This window comes from Amblyraja radiata, chromosome 15, assembly GCF_010909765.2.
Source record: "Amblyraja radiata isolate CabotCenter1 chromosome 15, sAmbRad1.1.pri, whole genome shotgun sequence".
In the NCBI taxonomy this organism is placed as follows: Eukaryota; Metazoa; Chordata; class Chondrichthyes; order Rajiformes; family Rajidae; genus Amblyraja; species Amblyraja radiata.
The window spans coordinates 44,165,143-44,179,187 of record NC_045970.1 but is presented as its reverse complement, the minus strand read 5'-3'; the positions used below and the strand labels follow the sequence as shown (position 1 = coordinate 44,179,187).

General features: G+C 44.1%; 1 protein-coding gene across 2 annotated transcripts in view; it reads left to right on the top strand.

Moving 5' to 3' along the window:
- Window positions 1-1,225: 1,225 nt before the first annotated feature.
- The window catches only part of cabcoco1 (ciliary associated calcium binding coiled-coil 1), a 69,773-nt gene continuing 56,953 nt past the window's right edge, over window positions 1,226-14,045 (top strand). Inside the window, exons 1-2 of one of the 2 annotated variants that reach the window (XM_033034292.1) lie at window positions 1,226-1,615; window positions 8,154-8,260. In XM_033034292.1, the coding sequence (XP_032890183.1) occupies window positions 1,502-1,615; window positions 8,154-8,260 (221 nt within the window). In that variant the 5' untranslated portion in view covers window positions 1,226-1,501. The remainder of the gene's footprint in view (window positions 1,616-8,153; window positions 8,261-14,045) is intronic. The other variant, XM_033034291.1, reaches the window with a different exon arrangement.

Below are 14,045 nucleotides of genomic sequence, written 5' to 3'. Positions count from 1 at the left end.
ACAAGTAGCCTTTATTGTCATTCAGACCTTGCGGTCTGAACGAAATTTTGTTGCCTTGCAGTCCTATAGTAAAAATGACAAAACACACAATAAACACAAATTAACATCCACCACAGTGAGTTCAACAGGCACCTCCTCACTGTGGTGGAAGGCAAAAGTCTTGTCTTTGTCTCATCCCTTCTTATTCTCCCTCTGCGCCGAGGCCGCTGTCCCAGCCGCCGCTGTCGTCCACTGGGCCCGCGTCGGGTCGAGTGGCCGCTGCCGCCGGAACGTGCCCCAGCTCCGAGTTATGGTCGCCGCTGTCCCAGCTCCGAGGCCAGGTCGCCGCAGCCGCAGCTCCGATGCCGTGTGGCCGCTGCCGCTGCCCCCGCTCCGAGGCCAGGCCGCCGCTGTCGCTGTCCCCGCTCCGAGGCCAGGTCGCCGCTGCCCCAGCTCCGAGGCCAGGCCGCCTCTGTCGCTGCCGCTGCCGCCGTCCCAGCCACTGCCGCCGCCGTCCCAGCTCCGATGCCGGGCGGCCGCTGCCGCTTTCCCAGCTCCGAGGCCAGGCCGCCACTGCCGCTGTCAAAGCCGCCGCTGCCGCTGCCCAGCTCCGAGTTCTGGTCGCCGCTGCCGCTGTCCTGGTCGCCGCTGCCCCAGCTCCGAGGCCGCCAGCTCCACCATTAGGCCTCGGCGCAGGCGGAGACGGGGGATACGACAAAAGAAGTCGCATCCCCCGAAGGAAGAGACCAAAAACGTGTTCCCCCCCACATGCACAATATAATAAACCAAAAATCAACTAAACAGGCCAAAAGAACACAAAAAAAGAAAAAAAAAACAGACAGACTGCAGGCGAGCAGCAGTTGCTAAGGCAGCGCCGCCATCTTTTTGTTAGGTTGAGAAAATAAATACAAAACTTGGATTTATAACAGCTCATGGGCCATGGCTAGCCGCTAATGAGGAGGCGCAATATTTTAAACTGCCCCGGGCGCTCTAAACCCACCCTACGCCACTGCTAAAATGTATTTACTTTCCAAGCTGTTGCGTCAGGAATTACGCTAACATTTTAAATGAGTTCTTCAGAAAACGTTACAAAAGTTTGCCACCAAGCTAACACAATCTTAAATCGCGGTGGGGCAATGCTTAGAAACCGTTTTTGCATTGAAACGGGTTAAAAGTGAAAACATCTTTACTTCTGGATTTTCTCAAACTACAGAATAGTTAAAGCAGTGCTTCAGACAACTTTTTAAAAAAAAAAAAAAAAGTTTGCCACCAAGTTCACATAATCTTAAAACCTATTCCACGTGGTGGGCAATGCTCAGAATCAGGCTCACGCCTTTTATCCCCCATTGAAACGGAGTGAAAGTGAAAACATCTGCTTCTGGATTTGCCCCTAACTACAGCACAGTTGAAGCCGATCACAGACCACATCGGTACAGACCTTGTCCCGGGCCGGGAGGCAGCAACATTGCAGGCGAGTGCCCAGTCGCCTCTGCGGCTGCGCGCCCGGGCCCGGCCCGTCTCCATGGTGACCCAGGATATGGCCATGCCGCGACACAAGCCCAAAACGGGAAGGTCGCAGCACGACTCGCACTCGTCCCGCAGAGGCACCGACAAGGCGGTGACCGGCAGCAGTTCGGTAAGGAGTGGGTCTGTGGCAATGAGAGTCCTTTTAGCAGGCAGTGGAGACTTCACCATCCCCAGCCCTCTTGCCACCCTCACACACTCCATCCTCACCATCCCCACTTCATCCTAACCTCCACCTTCACTCACCCTCACTCCTCACCATCCTCACCCTCAGACACTCTATCCTCACCACCCTCAACACCTTTACCTCCACCCTCACCGTCACCATCCCCCACCCTCACACACTTCATCCTCACCTCCACCCTCACTCCCATCACCATCCCCACCCTCACTCCCCTCACCATCCCCACCCTCAACACCTTCACCTCCACCCTCACCCTCTCCATCCCCACCCTCACTCCCCTCGCCATCCCCACCCTCACCATCCCCACCCTCAGCCACCCTCAACAGTTTCACCTCCACCCTCACCCTCACCCTCACCATCCCGACACTCACCCTTCCCACCTTCACCCTCTCCTCCTTGGCAAGATCAGGGAACAAGATCTGGTTAACCATTGATGCAATACTGATATTCCTTCAGACTCATCTAAAGAACTAAAGTCGTGTTTACTTATCTCAAGATAGTCTGTCTTAATTAAAAGACTAGCCTTCAGTCAATTGCAGGAAGTGATCCAATCTCTTCTGGCTCCAATGCACCAGCTTTTATTCAATATAATAGCAACTTAATCTATTAGCACTACACTTCACAATGCTGAACGTCCGAAGCTTTTTTAGTTGCTTGGATCAATGGCCAATTATCAGAATATTCAAAAAATGCCTCCCAAAGCTACCATAAATTGCTGGACGCTACAATGCTTTTAAAACCAAATTGTGAACTTTAATATGTACAATTCCATAGCCATTCCAGCCAGCCCAGGCTTCCAATTTTCTGCCAGGACATCCACACTCGTCTGCTCGGTTCCAGGTTCATAACGTTCAGCTTAGGTTTTCTCCTTGATCGGCTGCCATTCTCACCATGATTCTTCCCCCCCCCCCCCCCCCCCCCTCCCCCCCCCTCCGTCTGACCTCATATTCAAGTTGCCCCAAGCACTACTCTTCCACCTCCCTCCCAGCAATGTCCCATACCCGGAGCCCTCCCTTTCATACTCCGTACTCTCTTATCTGACCCCACACCTTGCCCAGCTCTCAAATAATGACAAGACGGAGTACAGGAAGGAGATTCAGAACCTTGTAACCTGGTGCCAAGACAGCAACCTTTCCCTCAATGTCAGCAAGACAAAGGAGATTGTGATCATCCTCAGGATGCGCAATGGTACTCATAACCTGGTATACATTTACAGAGCCTTAGTAGAGATGGTTAGATGCTGCAAGTTCCTTGGAGTGAATATCACCAGCAACCTGTCCTGGACTAGCCATATCGAAGCAATGGCCAAGAAAGCACACCAATGCCCTTACTGTACTTCCTTAGAAGTCTCAGTAAGTTCGACATGCCCCCAACAACTCACCAATTTCTACAGATGTGCCGTAGAAAATATTTTATCGGGATGCATCACAGAATGGTTTGGGAACAGCTCGATCTAAGACCACAAGAAATTATCAGACCATCATGCAAACCAACCTCCTTTCTATTGACTTACTTGCATGATGGAAGCGATCACCATCATGCTTTCATCATGCAAGTATTAACATTTAATTGTATAACACTGAAAGATGAAACTGTATATCTCGCCACAGGCAATTGGCTTTGCTTTTAATTCTTGGTCTTACTTCCACCAATAGATTATGCTTAATGCTTGCAGTGATTTTACATAAAAAATCAATACTAGATCAATAACGTGGGAAAATCTTCTTAATTCCTTTGAAGATTAGGTTCTCTAACAGAAGTACAAAAACGTGAAATATCTCTTTAATATTGAAGTAAAAACAATAAAGCAGGTCCAAAGAAAAATAATTGGATCAATTTGTTCATACAGGACCTTTAACTAGAGTGTTAGTACAGTGCCTGGAGGGAGAAATACACAGTCATTTTAAAAAATTGAAATAATTTGAATGAAAAGGTTCGATAGGGGTAAGCTTTTTCTAAAAAAAGAATCCGTCTTCGATCTAAGTTGCTACTGCTTGAAAGCATGCTAACAAAAAACAAGGTACTTCTTGAGATAAAGGAGTGAGTCATGAGAACATTTTAACATATGAAAAGAGAATTGGGTAAATATATGAAATGGAAGAAATTTGCAAGACAATTGCATGGGAAAGGTGGCAAATTGAAGCTTATTGGATGTTTTTTTCAAAGACCCAGCAGTGATTCAATGGGATAAATGACCTCTTTCCTCAGGTGTCAATCTACAAATAGAAAAGTTCAACAGAGTTAATAGAATCTCTTTTTTACTGCAAGAAAATATGTTTCAATTATAAATTTCACCGTCTCCTGGTATATGACTTCTATGCTGCACAAGAATGTGTAGATAATTTACTTTTATGATTTTATTTACTCAGCTATTGTGTGTTAGAATGGGAAGTAATCTCAATATTTCAAAGCAGCTGCAGATATATGACTATATATTTATTCAACAGAACCAAATGACATTCGTCTATTTGCTGAGTTCACTATTGTTGCACTGCTTCTAAATTTGGTGAAGGGATAACCTTAACGCAAACAACATTCTTTGTCTTTTGCCACAGCTACAAAAAGGTGAACATGCAGGGCATGCAGGTATAAAGATCACTTCGGTTGTTGCTGTTCTATCCTAAATCTGTTAGCAAAGGCTACTCCAGATGCATAAACTCAAAGCTATTGGGAGAATGGGGAATTGGTTCCTTGCTTTCGTTGATTCCCATTCTCTGTTTCAATTGGAGTATTGAGACATATTCCGGTCAGGCTGGCTGATTTTTGGAGGATGTTGTTATTGAAGTTCGGTGGGTGCGTGGGTTTTAAAAATCATGTGGAGGTAAATCAACTGCAATAGTGAATGTTTTGAACTAATTGCCATTGTTTGTATTGGGGAAGTGGTATAAAAGAGGATAGGGCACCAGTTGAGTAGAGATATGATGTATATTCATTCCATTCAGCTACAAGTTGTTGGGTTGTCTATATAGTGGCTGGTGCCAAACAGTGCCTGTGAATTCATAACTGAGCATGACATGAGAAGCACTGAGGTTAAGAATGCTTTTGGCTCAGCCTAACTAAATTACAGGAAGATTATTATGATATTTGACCTTATTATGATTATTATTGATATTATGATATGATGTTAGTTGTTGATTGCGGGGCATAAAATGACAGAACATATTTTTACATCACAAGATTTCTGCCAGAAGAGCAGTAGAAATTTACCATTGAAACATGTATTTTCTTGTATTGAAAAGAGATTCCATTAACTCCGTTGAAGTTTTCTATTTATCCATTGACAGCTGAGGAAAGAGACCATTTAACCAGTGCTGGGTCTTTAAAAAATATATCCAATTAGCTTCAATGTGCTACCTTTCTCATGCAATTATCTTGAACTTTCTTCTATCTCATATATTAATCCTATTCTCTTTTGAAAATCATCCCTGAGTCACCACTTATTTAGGCAATACATTCCACAACACAAGAACTTGTTTTGTTTTAAAACAAAACCCTCACACATATCACACAGATTATTCGACTATTTAAATCTGCGTTCTTTGGTTAGTGACCCTTCTGACATTACCTTTCCAGTACATCACCTTGGTCTTCACATTCCAATTTGTGGTGCCCAGTTTTAGGCACAGTGTTCCAGGTAGAGCTCATCAAGTGAATAATAAAGTTTAAACATTATTTACTTTGTGTGCACTCAATTACTTTGGTTAAAGAACTCCAGGTGTACCAGAATAGTTTCAAAATATATATTTTCAGTCATTTATAACTTGAAGGCAACACGTAGAGAAAGGGCCAAATAGCCGCTGCCTGGGCTAGATCATATTTTGATTCACTCACAACCAACAGTCAATTAATGTAGCAATTCAAAGGACGTAGTTGTCAACTAGTCAACGACAAACTTCCCAGGATATAAGCTCCTGAAAACATGGTGCTCAACTCCGTGGCAGCCCAAAATCCATCAAGCAGGAAACAGCTGAAAACAAAAGCACATGTTCATTTATAAATTACAGAACTCAAGCTTGATATTATTGATGTCCTCTTACCTCTATTCACTGTTCTATTCCCCTAGAAAGTATGCTTCATTCACCCCAACTCAGTCTTCCTCCACTCTCCTCATACCTATTCGTCTCTTCTTTCCTTTTCCATTGTCTTATTCTCTCTGCCTCTTCCTTTATTTTAACATTCTTTCATACAGTACCAAAATGACATGACATCTCAAGATACTTGGCTTTCTTTATATCTGATAGTTAATAATTATCTATTTAATCAACCATTACTTTGGTATTCATGCTATCCGATTTTTATACAAATACTAGACCAACGGTTGTGGGGGGGGGAGAAGGCGGCATGCAGCGTCACACACACTAACTATCCCCCCCCCGCACTCACGCTAATTACCCCCCTTGATATTATATGAATATTATTAATTTGCTCCTTTTACCCCATAACCACCCTATCTACTGACGCATAGCCCCCAACTTGCAGTCACATCTGGGGAGGGGGGGTAGAGAGTGAGGGCACAGAGAGAAGGGGCAGAGACACAGAGAGAGGGGCAAGAGGGAGAGGGGCTGGCGAGGAGGAGAAGAGGGAGGGAGGGTGGGTGAGAGGGGAAAGGTGGGGGTGGGGATGAAGGGGAGGAGAGGGAGAGAGGGAGAGAGGGAGAGAGAGAGAGAGAGAGAGAGGGAGAGAGCTGTAAAATATTACGTTAGTGCACCTTGTAAGTACTTGAAGTAAGAAAATATATATATAATGTTCCTAAACTTAAACAATCATTTTTTTTCATTTTTGATATTACATTGCATATATTTTAATTTAATTATTTTTTCCATCAATATCATATTCATAAAAGTTTCTATCATTCACTATGATTACACAGTGAACTAAATAATTGATGATTAGACCTCCACTATTATGTACTTATTACATTTAATTCATGCATGTTATAAATTTATTAGACATTGTAAAGACAATTGTAAAGGCTACTATAATTATGCTAAGAACAAATCTATTCAGTTTGCACAAGCTTTAACATGCAAGTGTAGTACTTCAGCAGAATGAGTATTTAGCAGCAACAACAGAAGCAGTGGGGTGAGAGTATAATAGTAGGATTAGCAAATGTGCAATAGAGACAAGATGGGAGGAATAGCCTCCTTTTGCGCAGTAAATATCTGCAATTTTATATTGTGTCAAATGAAGAAAACACGAGCTGCCATCGTGGCTCAATACATGATCAGGAAGTCTTTGGTTCAGTGCCAGACCAGCAATAGCTATGTAGAAATCATGATGGCATTTAGGTACTACAATGAAGCCCAATGAGTTTTGTTTGAGAGTGAAATCATTCCAGATTTTAGGTGATTATTACAATACAATACAATACAATACAATACAATTCAATTTATTGTCATTTGGACCCCTTGAGGTCCAAACGAAATGTCGTTTCTGCAGCCATACATTACAAACAAATAGACCCAAGACACAACATAATTTACATAAACATCCATCACATTGCTGTGATGGAAGGCCAAAAACTTCTCTCTCCACTGCACTCCCCCCCCCCCCCGATGTCAGAGTCAAAGTCAAAGCCCCTGGCGGGCGATGGCGAATTGTCCCGCGGCCATTAAGCCACGCCGGGTGATGCAAGGTCGCACACCGGGTTCTAGATGTTAGAGCCCCCGGCGTGCGCTCGCAGTCCCGCAGCCATTCCAAGCCGCGCGGGGCGGTGCTGTAAGGCCCCGCTCCAGGAGCTCTTCAACCCCGCAACTCGGGCGGGAGAAGTCGCCGTTGCGGAAGCCCCGAAAAGCGGTCACCCTCCAGGGACCCGCGGGCTCCCGGTGCAGCCCGCCAGACCCGCAGTTGCAGCCACCGAATCTCCGGGGGTCGGGCCGCAGCAGCGTCCACCACAGCTCCACCCGCTCTGGACTCGGCCAGCTCCACGACGGTGAGGTGAGTAGTCGGCACCACAGCCCCCGGTCTTCCTGTTGGAGGCCGCTCCTCGTTGCAGCCCCAACGACAACGGAGACCCGACAAAGAAAAGGTCGGGTCTCCCGTGCAGGGAGAGATTTAAAAGTTACCCCCTCCCCCCCACACCACCCCCACCCCCCCCCCCCCCCCCCACACACATACCCCAACAAAAAATAACAAAAACTACATAAAAACAAAGACATAAAATAATAAAAACGCAGACGGACTGCAGAGGCCGCTGCTGACGAAAGGCGCAATTTATTGTTATTGTGATAATAAGAGCCCTGAACATTATCTCTGTAGTCAGATAATTTGTTGATTTGCTATATAGTTGTGCGTAGGCACATTTCTCATGAGGGAAAGGCAAAGTAAGAAGTTCGAGAGAGAAAAAGGAGTGAAAATAAAGGAACATCCAGTGTTGACTTGGAATCCATATTTATCATCAATAAATCCACCATTGTAGTGAATCGTTAGAGATTTACTGAAAGTCATATTTCTGTTTATTAAATAGAATGAAGAGACCACCGTAAAGGAAAAAGAAAACCCATTGGCCTGGAAACTTATTTCCTCATCCCAGATGTCTGACCTTGAACCATTAACAGTGGATTTGGCTCAGAAGTAAGTAATAGGTAGAGCAAGGACATCTTAAACACATTGAAACGTTTTGGGTTCAATAGTACTCTCATTTTGCAAATGTTACTTAAAAAACAATTTATTTAGAAGGTTTGTGAGAGTTGTATTTATCCATTGTTCTCACTCAGCCCCCACTGCAAATCCCAGTTGTGAAGCGACTTAGTTGTGTCCCTTGGTTTGGCCTAACCATATAACAATTACAGCGCGGAAACAGGCCATCTCGGCCCTACAAGTCCGTGCCGAACATCTTTTTTCTCTTAGTCCCACCTGCCTGCACTCATACCATAACCCTCCATTCCCTTCTCATCCATATGCCTATCCAATTTATTTTTAAATGATACCAACGAACCTGCCTCCACAACTTCCACTGGAAGCTCATTCCACACCGCTATCACTCTCTGAGTAAAGAAGTTCCCCCTCATGTTACCCCTAAACTTCTGTCCCTTAATTCTGAAGTCATGTCCTCTTGTTTGAATCTTCCCTATTCTCAAAGGGAAAAGCTGATCCACATCAACTCTGTCTATCCCTCTCATCATTTTAAAGACCTCTATCAAGTCCCCCCTTAACCTTCTGCGCTCCAGAGAATAAAGACCTAACTTATTCAACCTTTCTCTGTAACTTAGTTGTTGAAACCCAGGCAACATTCTAGTAAATCTCCTCTGTACTCTCTCTATTTTGTTGACATCCTTCCTATAATTAGGCGACCAAAAGTGTACACCATACTCCAGATTTGGTCTCACCAATGCCTTGTACAATTTTAACATTACATCCCAGCTTCTATACTCAATGCTCTGATTTATAAAGGCTAGCATACCAAAAGCTTTCTTTACCACCCTATCTATATGAGATTCCACCTTCAAGGAACTATGCACGGTTATTCCCAGATCCCTCTGTTCAACTGTATTCTTCAATTCCCTACCATTTACCATGTACGTCCTATTTTGATTTGTCCTGCCAAGGTGTAGCACCTCACATTTATCAGCATTAAACTCCATCTGCCATCTTTCAGCCCATTCTTCCAAATGGCCTAAATCACTCTGTAGACTTTGGAAATCCTCTTCATTATCCACAACACCCCCTATCCTGGTAACATCTGCATACTTACTAATCCAATTTACCACACCTTCATCCAGATCATTGATGTACATGACAAACAACAAAGGACCCAACACCGATCCCTGAGGCACCCCACTAGTCACCTGCCTCCAACCCGACAAACAACCATCCACCATTAGCCTCTGGCTTCTCCCATTCAGCCACTGTTGAATCCATCTTGCTACTCCTGCATTTATACCCAACAGTTGAACCTTCTTAACCAACCTTCCATGAGGAACCTTGTCAAAGGCCTTGCTAAAGTCCATATAGACAACATCCACTGCTTTACCCTCGTCAATTTCCCTAGTAACCTCTTCAAAAAATTCAAGAAGATTAGTCAAACATGACCTTCCAGGCACAAATCCATGCTGACTGTTCCTAATCAGACCCTGTTTATCCAGATGCTTATATATATTATCTCTAAGTATCTTTTCCATTAATTTGCCCACCACTGAAGTCAAACTAACAGGCCTATAATTGCTAGGTTTACTCTTAGAACCCTTTTTAAACAATGGAACAACATGCGCAGTACGCCAATCCTCGGGGACTATTCCCGTTTCTAATGACATTTGAAATATTTCTGTCATAGCCCCGGCTATTTCTACACTAACTTCCCTCAATGTCCTAGGGAATATCCTGTCAGGACCTGGAGACTTATCCACTTTTATATTTTTCAAAAGTGTCAGTACTTCTCTTACTTTGAAACTCATAGTATGCATAGCTACTCTACTAGTTTCCCTTACCTCACATAATTCAATAGATAGATAGATAGATAGATAAATAGATAGATAGATAGATAGATAGATAGATAGATAGATAGATAGATAGATAGATAGATAGATAGATAGATAGATAGATAGATAGATAAATACTTTATTAATCCCCTTATTCAGGGGAAATTCTGATGTCCTTGCAGCACACTAATAAAAATACAACACAGTATTCATAAAGAAGTTCAACACCAAAACATCCTTCTCCTTCTCCTTGGTGAATACCGAAGAAAAGAAATTGTTCCCTCGTTTTCCTTTTGCTATTAATATAGCTGTAGAAACCCTTTGGATTTACTTTCACCTTACTTGCCAAAGCAACCTCATGTCTTCTTTTAGCTTTTCTAATTTCTTTCTTAAGGTTCTTTTTACATTCCTTATACTGCTCAAGCACCTCATTTACTTCATGCTGCCTATAATTATTGTAGATCTCCCTCTTTTTCCGAACAAGATGTCCAATTTCCCTTGAAAACCAGGGCTCTTTCCAATTTTTACTGTTTCCTTTCAACCGAACAGGAACATAAAGATTCTGTACTCTTAAAATTTCCCCTTTAAATGTCCTCCATTTCTCTTCTACATCCTTCCCATAAAACAAAATGTCCCAGTTCACTCCTTTTAAATCATTTCGCATCTCATCAAAGTTAGCCTTTCTCCAATCAAAAATCTCAACCCTAGGTCCAGTTCTGACCCTCTCCATAATTATATTGAAACTAATGGTATTGTGATCACTGGACCCGAAGTGCTCCCCAACACATACCTCCGCCACCTGTCCCGTCTCATTTCCTAACAAGAGGTCCAACACTGCCCCTCCTCTAGTAGGTACCTCTATGTATTGCTGCAAAAAACTATCCTGCACACATTTTACAAACTCCAAACCATCCAGCCCATTTACCGAATGTGTTTCCCAGTCTATGTGTGGAAAGTTGAAATCTCCCACAATCACTACTTTGTGCTTACTACTAATATCTGCTATCTCCTTACATATTTGCTCTTCCAATTCTCGATCCCCATTTGGCGGTCTATAATACACCCCTATAAGTGTTGCTACCCCTTTCCCACTTCTCAGTTCCACCCAAATAGCCTCCCTAGATGAGCCCTCCAATCTACCCTGCCAAAGCACTGCTGTAATATCTTCCCTGACTAGTAATGCAACACCTCCACCTCTTGCCCCTCTAATTCTATCTGAAGCAACGAAATCCTGGAATATTTAGTTTCCAATCACAGCCCTCCTGCAACCATGTTTCACTGATCGCCACAACATCATACTTCCAGGTATCTATCCAGACTCTAAGCTCATCCACCTTTCTTACAATGCTCCTAGCATTAAAATATGCACATTTAAGAAACCCCCCGCCTCTTATTCTCTATTTATTTCCTTTTTTTTCTTTCTCCTCTTGTGCCCGAGTGCTTCCCTTTTCTGCTTCCTGCCTCCCATTCTGTCTACTAGCTTTCTCTATTTGAGTCCCTCGCCCCAACCATTCTAGTTTAAAGTCTCCCCAGTAGCCTTTGTAAAGCCAATACAGGAGAAGTCAAAATTGAAGTTTAGGGTAGTATTGGATAGGTCACCACAGGCTAGAGAGCAGAGATACCAAATATTGCTTGGATGGCCATTTTCATTTTGGAGCAAAAGATCACGTTAAAATCGATGTAGCTCTTCTGTGCAGATACTGTGCTGGAGAACAGGGAACATTTGCTTGTATATCAATGTCACATGGTGAACAATATTAGTTTGATATCACTTGCACAAAAGTTAACATTTATACCAAGCCCACAGGAATACTGAAGTAACTCATACTATAGAATCGAGACTTGCATTGGTGTTATTTTGAGCTGCTGGAGAGACTAAGGCATCCATTTTCCTCCACGTTAAGTCTTTAACCCTAATCATTCAGAGTTCAAATACTCTTCACTACTGATCATCTCACCGACATTGTCTCTGATCCCAGGTACACAAAATTGCTGGAGGAACTCAGCGGGTGCAGCAGCATCTATGGAGCGAAGGAAATAGGCGACGTTTCGGGCCGAAACCCTTCTTCAGACTGATAGGGGGTGGGGAAAGAAAGAAGGACAAAGGGAGGAGGACGAGGAGCCCGAGGGCGGGCGGATGGGAGGAGACAGCTAGAGGGTGAAGGGGGGGGAGGGGACAGCACGGGCTAGCCAAATTGGGAGAATTCAATGTTGATGCCAAGGGGACGCAAGGACCCCAGACGGAATATGAGGTGCTGTTCCTCCAATTTCCGCTGTTGCTCACTCTGGCAATGGAGGAGACCCAGGACAGAGAGGTCGGATTGGGAATGGGAGGGGGAGTTGAAGTGCTGAGCCACCGGGAGGTCAGGTAGGTTATTGCGGACTGAGCGGAGGTGTTCGGCGAAACGGTCGCCCAACCTACGCTTGGTCTCACCGATGTAAATCAGCTGACATCTAGAGCAGCGGATGCAGTAGATGAGGTTGGAGGAGATACAGGTGAACCTTTGTCGCACCTGGAACGACTGCTTGGGACCTTGAATGGAGTCGAGGGGGGAGGTGAAGGGACAGGTGTTGCATTTCTTGCGGTTGCAACGGAAAGTGCCCGGGGAGGGGGTGGTGCGGGAGGGAAGTGAAGAATTGACGAGGGAGTTGCGGAGGGAGCGGTCTTTGCGGAAGGCAGACATGGGGGGAGATGGGAAGATGTGGCGAGTGGTGGGGTCACGTTGGAGGTGGCGGAAATGGCGGAGGATTATGTTGTCTCTGATCCCATCCTAGTTACCGTCTCTCTCTCTTTTGGATCTGAGGAAGGAGCAGCTCTATCAGCTACCCTATGTAAATGCTAATAAAATCAGAACTCCAGATGATTTCCTCAAACAAGCTTTTATCGCAGGAAATACTTCCTCTGCAAAATAACATGCTGTAACATTCTTTTAAATGTAAATAGAGCCTGTTTCCGTGCTGTGCCACTAACAGTACTACACTACTGAATTACATGGTTAGTACTTGGAGAAGTCTTAGGACAGAAGAAAGCAATTTGGACATCTACAAAGATTATACTCTCAGAGAATCTTCAGAGAGAACACATCTTACTTGGACTTCTTTGATGAATAATGGACCAGAAGTTATTTGTTTTAGCGTCATAAAGAGATAAAGCATGGAAGCCAACCTTTCAGCCAGACTGAGTCCACACCAGCCATCAAGCATTCATTTACTTAATCTTACACTAACCTGTTTATTTTCCCACATTCCCACCAACTCCCCTCAGAGTCTGCGACACACCAACACATTAGGGGTAACTACAGGGGCCAATTAACCTACCAATCCAGGGTAAAAACAAGGGACAGCGGATGCTGGTTTATACCAAAGATAAACACAAAGTGCTGGGGTAACTCAATGGGTCAGTCAGCATCTCTGGAGAAAAAAGGTGGGTAGCCTGAAGAAAGGTCCCAACCCAAAACATCAGCCATTCTTTTCTCCAAAGATGCTGCCTTACCCGCTGAGTTACTCCAGTACTTCATGTCTATCTAACCTACCAATCCATATGTCTTTGGAATGTGTGAGGAAACGGGATTACGCAGATCACAGGGAGAACATGTACTCCACATATGAGGCCTGGAACGAACCTGGATTGCTGGGCAGTGGAACTGTGCCCCTGCCATTGTCTGTATATTTTTGACTTTAATTAATTAGTAACCATTTACTTTGACGTTAAAAGATATATTACGTTGAATAATTTAAGAAGTTTTATTTATTTTAATGGTTGAACTCTTTCCAAATGTTCGTGATAATCAGAGACATTATGATGGAGACAGTGAAACGGCCTCTGACAACATAATCCGCAATATCTGCAGAAAGACTCCCACCCAGGCTCTTTTGCACATTTCCTTCCCAACCAGCCACTGCCTGACGGATGTCTTGGGGATTAAAGGCCAACTCTCCTT